Source organism: Periplaneta americana, chromosome 17 (assembly GCF_040183065.1).
Source record: "Periplaneta americana isolate PAMFEO1 chromosome 17, P.americana_PAMFEO1_priV1, whole genome shotgun sequence".
Classification (NCBI taxonomy): domain Eukaryota; kingdom Metazoa; phylum Arthropoda; class Insecta; order Blattodea; family Blattidae; genus Periplaneta; species Periplaneta americana.
Window position 1 is genome coordinate 19,001,398 of NC_091133.1, and position 12,683 is coordinate 19,014,080.

At 35.5% G+C, this 12,683-nt stretch overlaps 1 protein-coding gene across 3 annotated transcripts in view; it reads right to left on the minus strand.

Annotated features, from left to right (window-relative positions):
- Window positions 1–12,683, minus strand: part of LOC138692574 (solute carrier family 25 member 45) — a 49,549-nt gene that overhangs the window by 20,867 nt on the left and 15,999 nt on the right. For all 3 annotated transcript variants that reach the window (XM_069815563.1, XM_069815564.1, XM_069815565.1), the window contains one exon: window positions 804–921. In XM_069815563.1, coding sequence (XP_069671664.1) covers window positions 804–921 — 118 coding nt within the window. The remainder of the gene's footprint in view (window positions 1–803; window positions 922–12,683) is intronic.

The following is a 12,683-nucleotide window of genomic DNA, read 5'->3' on the forward strand; positions in this document are numbered from 1 at the left end:
AGTAATTAAAAGGAAAAATTTTGTAGCTGATCCTAATGAATACATAGGTATATTTCAAGATTATGGGGAAGTAACCAAAATCAGTGATATTATTGTGTATGACTGGAAAACTGTCAACCCAAAGCCAACAGAATGAAGGATGTGGAAATACTACTGGCAAAACATTATGGAAATAATTGGCGGAACCTCGTTATTCTCTCATTCTACAGAAATGTTCTTGACAAAACAGTAAGAAATCATCCTGTGACAGGTGGTGATGGAGATGAGGAGGAAGAAGACGACCCAATGGTTGATGCTGATTTCAATGTTTAACTTGCTGTAAAGTGTGAAACTAAGTTGTGACTATTATACCATAATCTACATATTATGCAGTCATTCCAAAATTTACAATATTCTTGTTATATGGACTCTTAAAATGTGAACAATAATGAACATTTGTGTTTATAATAACACCATGTCAAATAGATCATGTTATATTATATGAAAATATTGATACTGCTTCAAAATTTATCAACTTGCACATACAGTTACAAAGCTAATCATCTACATATTTCAGTTTCAAATTTCACCTATTTGTACTCCCTTAATTAAGTAAAGAGTTATAGGGCTGTTATTTGGGATGACAAGGAATTGAACTATTCAAAAATTTTTATTTCATTCAAAGTATGTTTTACAGAAATTTTTCATCTCTCCGGTAAAATTACAAAATTGTTAGATGATCAGTTTTGTTATTGGACTACTCATTTCCCTTGCAAATGATGGTTTCAATATACGTAACATACCTATTTAATGTCTCTACGTACCGAAATATTGTTACAAGACTTCCATGATATAATCCTCTTATACCACGTGCACGAAATATCTGTTTAAAGACAGTAACTGGCCCCAGGTACGTTTTCATATTATGCTTCTCCCATGTTCCTATGAAACAGTAAGTTCGGTTCAAAAGTACTTAAATTTATGTAAAATATAATGATATATAAACAATTAATACAAAAAATACCTTATCAGTCAAATAATTGCTGAGAATTTGTTTGCATTTCCTGGATTACAGTGTATCGAACGTGTAATTTAATTATCAATTAATTTTTACATATTTTGCATTTGGAAGAAAAGTGAATTACATTTTAAATGATAATGCAGTTCTATTTTGTGAGTTATCGCCCAATACATTGCTCCGTCAATTTAATAGAATGCGTTTGAGTCTAAAGAAAGCAGAAAATAGTACAACGTGGTCTGTTTGACGAGAATCCAAGCCCCCGCTTACCAGTAAGGCAGTGTCACAGACACTTTCAAGTCTGAGTATTTCTGACAAATTAAATATTATTCAACGCCTAAAAAAGGCACAAATGTAAAGGACACTGCTGCATAGAGTAACGAGTAATATTAATTCATTTTCTTTCCTTATTTAATCACTTATTTATTTATTTATTTATTTATTTATTTATTTATTTATTTATTTATTTATTTATTTATTTATTTATTTATTTATTTATTTATTTATTTATTTATTTATTTGTTTATTTATTCTTCATAAATTCACTTACTCCTTCTTTTGTTTATTTATTTACATATTATATTCATTCATTTATTATTGCATTTTCTTGATATATATATATATATATATATATATATATATATATATATATATATATATATATATATATTGTAGGAAATAAAATTAATCTGTATATCAGATTCGCTTTTTATAATGAATTAACAACTAAATTAAATACCCATTCCCGTATGATTGATTTTTTACTGCCCGTAAGTAATATTTCTTGATTTTCTTGTTCTACCTAAGTGGTATTCAATCTTTTTTGCTAGCGTACCCCCCAAATATATATATATACATAATTTGAACTGGTAATGGAAATTACGGGAAAACGGCTGAAGGGATTTTAATAAATGACCCCTCATTTTGAAGCTTAGAACCCGAAGTCAGTGAAGCGTTAGTTTTCCTACATAATTTTCATATTTTCCAAAATCCATCTTTCGTCAGTTTTGAGAACTAATTGCATCATTCCAAAATAAAACAAACCATACACTAGCCTACAATAAACAATAAGCTATTATCTGCAGGATTGCTGACATATTTAGAGCTCAAATTCAATTGGTTATAAAAATTTCAAGAATTACTAAAAGTAATTTACAGGTCTGATTCTGCGGTATGTAATTTTATGAGTACAGCTGTGCATTGGATATTAAAATCTACAAAATTTGAGATGGTTTGATGACATGATTACCATTAGAAATTAAATATTATTATAATTAATGCCATGATGCAACTATTTTTAATCAATTATACGTATTAATGTTATATTGATGATATGAAAGTGAAACTTTTGGGGTTATATAAGTAGATGTAGAGAATATACGGAATTAGATCTTCATTTCTGTAATTTACTGAATGGCGGCTAATTAGTATATAACTGTAAAACTTACGTAAGATAATAATATTGTTATTAAAAATGAAATATTTTTATAGTTATTAATCAAGTGAGGTTGGGTCTTTTTCATATACTTAATGGCGGTGTGGTGTAGATATTTATATGCGTCATTCTCTTCAGTATTGACTCGAGAGAGCGCATAAATTACACTTCCTAAGAAAAAACCAAAAGGTATTACTTACTGATAAAATAAGAGACATAGAACATTTTGTAGTCTCCCGATCATTTCAGCAAGATCTCTTAACAGGATGAAATGATTTTACCCTCTACATTCCAAGCTCTCCATGCAGCAGGTATACCAAGATGCTATTGTTCGAAAGCATAGCAAACCTGACATTTTTTAACTTTCGCGTACAATTTTATTCACAATGACCTGAATTAACTATTATTTAGACCCACATTAAAAACCCACTGATCGTTATGACATAGTTACTTGCGTTTTCGCGTTGAAACTCAAAATCTGAAGTGGATAGGTTCGAGAAAAAGTATTTGGCATAAAAGAAACATTCAGAGGGAGTATGTTTCATTATTATGGAAGAAAATAACTTTCAAAATGTCTGGTATTCTTTATTGAAAATAAATCTGAAAAAAATTTTATTTGAACGTCTAATTTACTTAGTTTGCAGAATTTGCTGCACAAGCCACTAGTATATTTTTGTAATCCCAAATTGCATTGAAATTATGTAAGAATTAACAAAAGACTACGATTGCTACACTAAAAATAATAATAATAATAATAATAATAATAATAATAAACTCAAAACATAATCAAACTGGTCAGGTGAGAGTCTGAAATATTCCTTAAATTTTGTAGCGTTTTTATAAAGATGTCCATTATCAATGTGTTACAACAGAATTCTGTAAACCTATTCCTCAATATTTCATTAGTCTGTAGCTTGTTCCTTTTATAATACGCTTGCGAGATTTTGATATCGTCATCTCACTCTTCTAGAATAAATAGCAACTTCATTATCTTGGATTTATGCGCCCACTTTGTTTTGGACGCTTATGCTAATGGCGGACCAAAGAGTTTGTAATAATTACTAGAGACACATACCCGTGAGTGGCAGGCAAGAAAAATGTCACAAATTGAATCGGCTAGCATCCGCCATTAAAGGGAGTGTTTGCGGCGCGAAATTCGAAAACAGTACCACAATACATTGATGTAGCCTGGTGATAGACACTGTTTTAAACATCTTTTACAAAGGATGAGTCTTGATGAAATAAACATAAATGGCAGAGGAGCGCTATATTTATTAAAGTATTATAATGATTCATCTTTGGCGACATTCTAAAAAATAAACTCGGGATAAGTATGTGAAATATTGAATAATGGTAATGTCAACATTAATTTTCAGCATTACTAGTATTGTTTTAAGGACATAATAATGAATATTTACTATAATATTTAAAATGATCTATATTTCAGTCCTTTCATGCAAAGGAAGAGGAAGGTATATGGGGCTTAGAAAATATTTAGTGGTTAAATATGAGATCCTAAAAATTCTGGAAACTGATTTAAAATATAATGAGAATAAATTTTATCACAAAACAACCTATTCATTGTGTAGTTGATGACCATCAAGTTAGAGGTCAGTACAGACTTTTTAATACAATAATTAGTAGCGGTAATAGTAGGCCTATGAGCAGTGGTAATAGTAGGCCTAGCAGTAGTGGTAATAGTAGGCCTAGCAGTAGTGGTAATAATAGACCTAGTAGTAGTGGTAATAATAGGCCTAGTAGTAGTGGTAATAGTAGGCGTAGTAGTAGTGGTAATAATAGGTCTAGTAGTAGTGGTAATAGTAGGTGTAGTAGTAGTGGTAGTAGTAGGTCTAGTTTTTGTGGCAATAGTAGGCCTGCTAGCAGTGGCAATAGTAGGCCTATTAATAGTGGCAATAGTAGGCCTAGTAGTAGTGGTAATAGTAGACCTAGTAGTAGTGGTAATAATAGGCCTGTAGTAGTGGTAATAGTAGGCCTAGTATTAGTGGTAGTAGTAGGCCTAGTTTTTGTGGTAATAGTAGGCCTAGTAGTAGTGGTAATAGTAGATCTAGTAGTTGTGGTAATAATAGCCCTAGTAGTAGTGGTAATAGTAGGCCTAGTATTAGTGGTAGTAGTAGGTCTAGTTTTTGTGGTAATAGTAGGCCTAGTAGTAGTGGTAATAATAGACCTAGTAGTAGTGGTAATAGTAGGCCTAGTAGTAGTGGTAATAATAGGCCTAGTAGTAGTGGTAATAATAGACCTAGTAGTAGTGGTAATAATAGACCTAGTAGTAGTGGTAATGATAGGCCTAGTATTAGTGGTAGTAGTAGGCCTAGTTTTTGTAGTTTTAGTTGGCCTAGTAGTAGTGGTAATAATAGGCCTAATAGTAGTAATAGTAGGCCTAGTAGTAGTGGTCGTAATAGACCCAGTAGTAGTGGTAATAATAGGCCTAGCTAGGCCATCAGCTATATTTTCACTAATTTCTTTGCATTTAATACAACCAAAAACTAGAAGTAGCCTACATACTATACAAAACGAAAATTACATGATTAATTCATTTATTGTGAAACAAATCAGTTTTAGACAGATATAGTCTGAGGATTTTTTTATGCACTCTGCTATTATAATCCACTGTAATGTGATGGCACCTAACCCTTACATATTTTTGTTGAAATCAACCTTATAAACCTGATTAATGTGTTTCTGGAAAAACTTTATCCAAGAAATATTCCGACATTCTGTCAACACATTCAAAGGAGGAACTGCATTTGGAACATTCTTCTAAATATTAAGATATGCATGCTTTCCTGGGCATCCTACAACAGTAGCTATGTTCGAACAATTATTTGCGGCGCAGGATTTCACCATTTTCTTATTATTTCCCTTCAAGTGTACTTATATTTATTCGTACTCCTCAATAAGCCTATTATTACCACTATTACCACTGCTTGCACTCCTGGCGAAGCATCAACTCCCTTTAATGGCGGCCGAACAGCGGTTCAATTTTGTACGCGAAACTAGCGCCGTTGGTGTCTCTAGTTATATGTTACAAACTCTTTATGGCGGACACTATTTCAATTTTCTTCAAACATGGCGGCGCAATGGCCACTTTATAATCTCCTTCGAGCATTAAAGTATTTTATGTACGAAGATAATCTCTTTCTAACTCGTTGTTGAAAATGGCGGTAAGTACGAGTAGCTTTATTGCAAGTTGTCGCAAATACGAGTTCATATGGATTGTTCGGTCACATTTTTGGGAATCAAGTAGATCTAAGGCCGGTATTCATAGTCGAGATAAGTCATGCTTATATATAAGTCGAACTTAAATCTCGTCTCAATTGCAGATTTCTGTCCAAATAAGTCGTGATTATTTTATAAGCTTTACTTTACAAAGTCTGACTTCATGAAGTTGAACCTATTGCAATTCATAGTGACTCAAGTGCGACTTATGTTATGAAATAAGTTAAACTTTATCAAGTCAAGGGAACCCCTGATTTATGTCATTTTTAACCTAAAAATTAATAACGTTTATAAAAAAACTGGCCAAGTAAGTTATTGAAATGCAGGAAATTTGCGCCCAAAAGCGTTATTTGCAAAACATCATGGGTTGCTTTGAATTTCATAATGATCTTGAATTCAAAAGGAGTTTTCGTTTTTGCAAAAGGTTTTGGAATTAATACTTCCGAAAGTGGAAAGAACTCCTGCAAAACCGAGATAGCGAGGTTTGCCAGTTCTTCTAGATTACTACTTCTTGTTCCCTTGAGATTTTATGCCAAGGGAAATTTTGAAATGAGGTATTTGTCGGCCTAGGTAGCGTAGTTGGAATAGCCCTGGTCTTCTGTGCTCGAGGTTGCGGGTTCGATCCCGGCCTAGGTCGATGGCATTTAAATGTGTTTAAATGCGACAGGCTCATGTCAGTAGATTTACTGGCATGTAAAAGAACTGCTGTGGGACAAAATTTCGGCACACCGGCGACGCTGCTGTTGCGAGCGTCGTTAAATAAACCATAATTTATTTATATGAGGTATTCAATATATCGGTAAGGTTAGGTTTATTTAATATACATGAAATTTTAGTATTAGTAAGATTAAACACCCTTATCCAGTCAATTTAAATTAACATATTATGTGTTAGTAAAATGCATTTAGAACAAAGCCTTCTTGCTGTCATAATTACTTACAAATGTCTTTAAGAAAATGCGGAAGTTCATTGCCGCCCTCACATAAGCCCGACATCGGTCCCTATCCTGAGCAAGATTAATTCAGTTCCTAGCATCATATCCCAACTCCCTCAAATCCATTTTAATATTATCCTCTCAACTAGGTCTTTTTTCCCCTAGATCTCCCAACTAACACACTATACGCATTTCTGGATTCCATACGTGTTACATGCCCTGCCCAGGCGACGGTTATATAACCTCTGCAGTTGCGAGATTCGTTATCTAAACCATAATTTAAACATTTTAAAATTTTCTCTTTTATGAATAAAGAATCCTTTCCCAAATTGGTGTTAGGCCATTCTCGTCTAACCTAAGCCTCTATACTCACAGAAAGTCTATTCTATATTTAGCTAGTTCCTTTGCTACTAATATCCTGTTCTGTAAAGACTCGTGACATCCCAAGTACCAAATCTCATAATGTTATTCCTTTGCCAAAGGATTGTTATATATATATATATATATATATATATATATATATATATATATACACGAGGCGCATCCAGAAAGTAAGTTTCCCTATTTTTCCCCTTGAAAGTAAACGTAATTAGCTGTGTCAATTGCGCATGCGTAACAGATCTATGACGTATCAATCATATGCCAGCCGGACAGGTCCCGCCTGGTGCCAGTAGCGTGGCAGCAGTGATCCGAAATGGAAGCTCTTATTCCTTCTCACGCCGCCTGCGAGGTTCGGTCGGTGATAAAGTTCTTTAATGCACAAAGCATTGCGCCAATTGAAATTCATCGGCAGCTCTGTCAGGTCTATGGGCCGAACATCATGAGTAAGCAGATGGTGTGTCGCTGGTGTAGGCAGTTTTCCGATGCTCGTCAAAGTGTCCATGATGAAGAGAGCAGTGGGCGACCGTCCCTCATCAATGATGATCGTGTTGAGCTGGTGCGGCAGTGCATCATGGAAAACCGTCGCTTCACGATTACGGAGCTGAGCAGCCATTTTCCGCAGATATCGCGATCCTTGTTGCATGAGATTGTCACTAAGCACCTGCTGTTCAAAAGAGTGTGTGCCAGGTGGGTGCCGAAAAACCTGACACCCGAACACAAACTGCAACGTTTAAGAACAGCACTGACATTTCTGCAACGGTATCACGATGACGGCGACGAGTTCCTCGACAGGATCGCAGCAGTCAATGCATTGGCGGCACAGTGGATCTCCGGTCAGGACGAAATTCAAACAGACGCTGTCGGTACGGAAAGTGATGTGCACGGTGTTCTGGGACAGGAAGGGCATTCTGCTCATTGACTTCCTTTCAAGAGTGAACGCTGACCATTACTGTGGAACACTGCGAAAATTGCGACGTGCCATTCAAAACAAGAGGCATGGAATGCTTACTGCAGGTGTTGTGCTCCTCCATGACAATGCTCGTCCACATCGGCTCGGCGCACAGCAGCTGTTTTGACGGAATTTGGCTTGGAGTTATTTCATTATCCACCCTACAATCCTGATCTTGCTCCCATCGATTTTCACGTTTTCTTGCACCTCAAGAAATTCCTGTCCTCCGGTGAGCGTTTTGGCAACGACGAAGAGATGAAGACGTCTGTCACACAATGGTTCCATTCACAGGCGGCAGAGTTCTACGACAGAGGGATACAAAAGTTGATCCCACGATACAAGTGTCTCAATTCAGATGGTGGCTATGTTGAAAAATAGCTGAAACATTGCTGTACCTGTTGCCAATAAATGTTTTCCTGAAAGTGTGTGTTCTTTTTAAAAAAAAAACAGGGAAACTTACTTTCTGGATGCGCCTCGTATATATAATATATATATATATATATATATATATATATATATATATATATATATATATATATATACACACAGTGTAATTCACGAGGAAAGGTAAAAAATTTAGGATACTATATCTTAGGCCATTTTGAGTGAAAAGTTCATATGAACACAGGTCCTTTTTCGAACGATGGCGGAGCTATTGATTGACAAATCGAACTGAAACCCTGACCGAGTTACTACATGAGCGCTGGCTGTCTTGGGGAGGAGCAAGTGAGAAAGCACGGGGTGAAGGGAAAGAGCACTATGCACTATACTTGAAGGTCCACTCACATTTTGTCAAACCTGCTAATAATAGCATTAAAGGGTTGACTAGTTGCCTGCAATGCTGGCATAATGGAACCTTCATAGCTGACAGTCGAGGCAAACATGAAGAATCCGTTATTGTGGTAATACTGGAGATTGGTTCTTCTATTGGTCGCGATGCCCACACACACCCTCTCAGATATTTACGTGGTGATTGGTGACTGAATGACGAGGAGCGAGGGAGAAAGAAGAAAGAAAGAGAGAGATTCCAGAAGTTGCCGTGTTTTACGGGGTTTCACTTGAAGTTGTCAAACTAGAGATGGATTTTCTTGGTAAAACGTCTCGCCCCAATGTGAATCAGACTTTACCATATGCTGCTGACGTGAGACGAGGCATGAGACAAGGTCAAGGTCGCAATGAATGACGTAACATTGGAATCTGCATTGTGAACGATGTAGATAAGAGGAAGAAACCGGTTGGTGGGGCATTACAAATGTCCAATCGCCTGCCCTTGTCTGATGTAATGACACATAACCCGCAGATAACACAAATAGCCTACATTATCATCAATTCACAGCAGTCCAGTCAGCTACCTAAAGTATAGTAGTTATACAGGTACAGTTATCGGACGTGTTAAGTTGTGTTTTTCAAGATTCCTTATAAATTTTCGACTACAGAATACGCCGATATTATGTATGTTTATGGTTTGTGTGATGGAAGTTCCTTGCATGCCATCGCTGAATATGAACGACGCTTTCCGAACAAAAAGGTACCACATCGAAGAGTACTTACTGTCTATGGGAATGGATGAAAGACTTTGTATAGCAAAGGAAGGAGAAAACGAAAGAGGCGCTAATCGACCGTATTTTGGATGCGGCATAGAGAACAGTTACGTGCAAATCTACCGCGCGATGAGCGCGATTCACGCCCGAGCGCAACAGTGCATTGAAGCAGAATGAGGTGCCTTTGAAAATGTGCGAAAACATCGATCTCAACGTTTAGAATATTAGGTATGTATGCATACATGATTATAAACTTTAAATTTGTCCGTTATTTTTTTATTTTAGTAGGTTATTTTACGACGCTTTATCAACATCTTAGGTTATTTAGCGTCTGAATGAGATGAAAGTGATAATGCCGGTGAAATGAGTCCGGGGTCCAACACCGAAAGTTACCGAGCATTTGCTCATATTGGGTTGAGGGAAAACCCCGGAAAAAACCTCAACCAGATAACTTGCCCCGACCGGGAATCGAACCCGGGCCACCTGGTTTCGCGACTAGACGTGCTAACCGTTACTCCACAGGTGTGGACTTTGTCCGTTACCTGTCTCTAAATGCGAGTTAGTAAAATGGAATCTAAGAAGTTTTTGTTAAATCAAAGAGCCGTATCTCCATAACCGTTACAAAACTGACTTAGGCTTATATTTATATGAACTTTTTGACTCAGAATGACTTCAGATTTCACATCCTAAATTTTTCACCTTTCCTCGTGAATCACAACGTAGTGAAGATGACGTTCAATAAGGCGGTACAACGTCTTTGGGCGCATCATACAGACAAAATGCGTGATTTTTTAATGCGCTTCAGTAAAGCGCTTCATGCCTTTGCTGAAGCAAAATGAGGGTCGAAAAAAACGCAATTAGGTCAAATGACTGCAAAATGGTGGACAATTAATATTGGCTTCTATTACTGCAGTAATAGGCTACATTTAACCTTAAAAGAACCGAACATGTTAAATACTTTCGACTTCCATGATGATGACATGGAATTACTATTACTAGACGATTTTAACAATAATAAACGTTGCAAAAGACCAAAACTTGCATTCCGCCATGATGGATCGTGCAGCAAACTCGTAAAGCGAAGTTTTGATTTGCTAGCGATGGTGAAGCAAATGTAATAATAGAACGGTCTTGCTGCAGCGCTTTACGTCTTGCTTAAAAAAAAAAACGCACGGAATCTGCACGCATCTTAAGGTGCATCTACACGGTTCAACTTTTCTTTGAACTTTACGGATTCAAGCAATGCATACAAGAGTGAACGAAATGCATTCAATTATACATGTTTTTTTTTTCATTAAAAATGAGAGCGCATGCAGCAATTGAAAGCTATCCATCGCTATCCATGCGTAATTTCGTTCAACAGTAGCATCACAGTATTAGCACAGTCTAATAGATACAGTCACGCAACTCATACGTATAAAATATGCCAACATTTGACAGCTCGCGCGACAGTAGCCCTCTAGCGGCAGGCAAGTTAAAAGTGTGCACACGACATATGATAACACATCAGAAAACGGGTTTTGCGTAATTTATTTTATATTTTTATGCTATACAATAAGTGTATATGGTTCTTACTAATTCTACTTTAGAATCCTGGAAGAATTTCACACGCAGTTAATCTACAAGTTTCAGAAGCTGGGAATAAACGTAATTCTTTCTGCTCCTTACAACTGAATCATGGCCCTGATCACGTATCATGGTTTGAAATAATATAATTGTTCGTGCCTGGACGGTTAATTCAATTCATTCCTAAATATATTTATAAACCATTGGAACTCTATATTTCCTGTGAGAAGAGTCAAAATTGTAGGGCATATCTCGTAGGGTACATCGCGTGGTGAACTCCTCTCCCTATTTCCTGAGAAATTAACTATTTTCCATATCGCAAATTGGGGTAAACTCGGCCGCTGCGGTAAACTTAAAAATAAAAAAGGGGAAGATTTAAACCTTAATTTGACAGACATTGAATTATGAAGTTCATTATTTTTCAATTTTTTTATTATTATTTTGAGTCGCTAATAGTGCAGATATTATGGTTTAAATTTTTATGGAAAGTTTACCGCATTTTACATTACATTTCCAGTTTTCACACATAAGCATAATTTTAACTTACCCTACCTATATAATACGTACCGTAATTTACATGCAATTACTGTTATTATAACGTAGGTGAGAACAAATGAATACACAACTTTGTTGAAAAAATTGTAACTTCAATTAACTCAGAAAATGTAGGCCTAATTTTATTTTCAGAGCAGAAGTGGTGGAAGTCAAAAATGGGTAATGAAGGTTAAAGTAAACATTCTGTAAAATACAGCGCAAAGTAGCAGTTTATATTGAATTTATTTAAACTATTAGTAGTCAGTGAATAGCACGAAGGATATATTAATTGCTACTTTGCGCTGTATTTTACAGAATTTTTACTTTAAACCTAATTACCTAATTTTGACTTATACCACTTCTGCTCTGTACGGCTCAAATAATCACTGGTAATGTAAAATCAACACCAATAACAGTCGTGCAAATTATTACAGAAAAGATTGCTTTTTATATTAAATTTAAAAAGGCTCTTTTATTTATTGAGGACTTAATACGTCTGCCACATGAATCTACACCAACACATCAGAAATTTATCGACACAGTCTGGATTTATTCAAGAAGTGAATATTTTGCAAAAGGATTATAATACGCCATGAATTCTTGAAAAAAATAACACCATAATCCCTACTTGAATGCAATATAACATTCAACTTTTGAAAAATATAAAGAAAAAAAAACTCTAATACAAAAATTATGGCATTACTTGCATTAAAAACTGTAGATACATTATCCAAAATCGGAATGGTTACACATTTACACATGATCTCTGCAAAACAATAATATACTGTAACAGGTATTTACTTTGTTTTTATTTAAACTCTCCTTCCTGACATACAAATAGGTAACTGATAACTAATAAATGTTTTATGGAACACAATACGTAGGCTACCTACAGCGTGGATTATAGGTTATGACTGAGTTATGATTTTCTCTTGGTCTTTAGGGAATCTGAAGAACGACAAATTCGGAGATTTAAACTTGTTGTTACTGCAATTTTCGTCATTGCACACATTGCCTTTATTCCGACGCATGATTAAAACGTTATTATAACATCTCGCATCCCTTTAAAGCAATTAAAGGTGTTGCACACCAATGGTTTCACTCATATC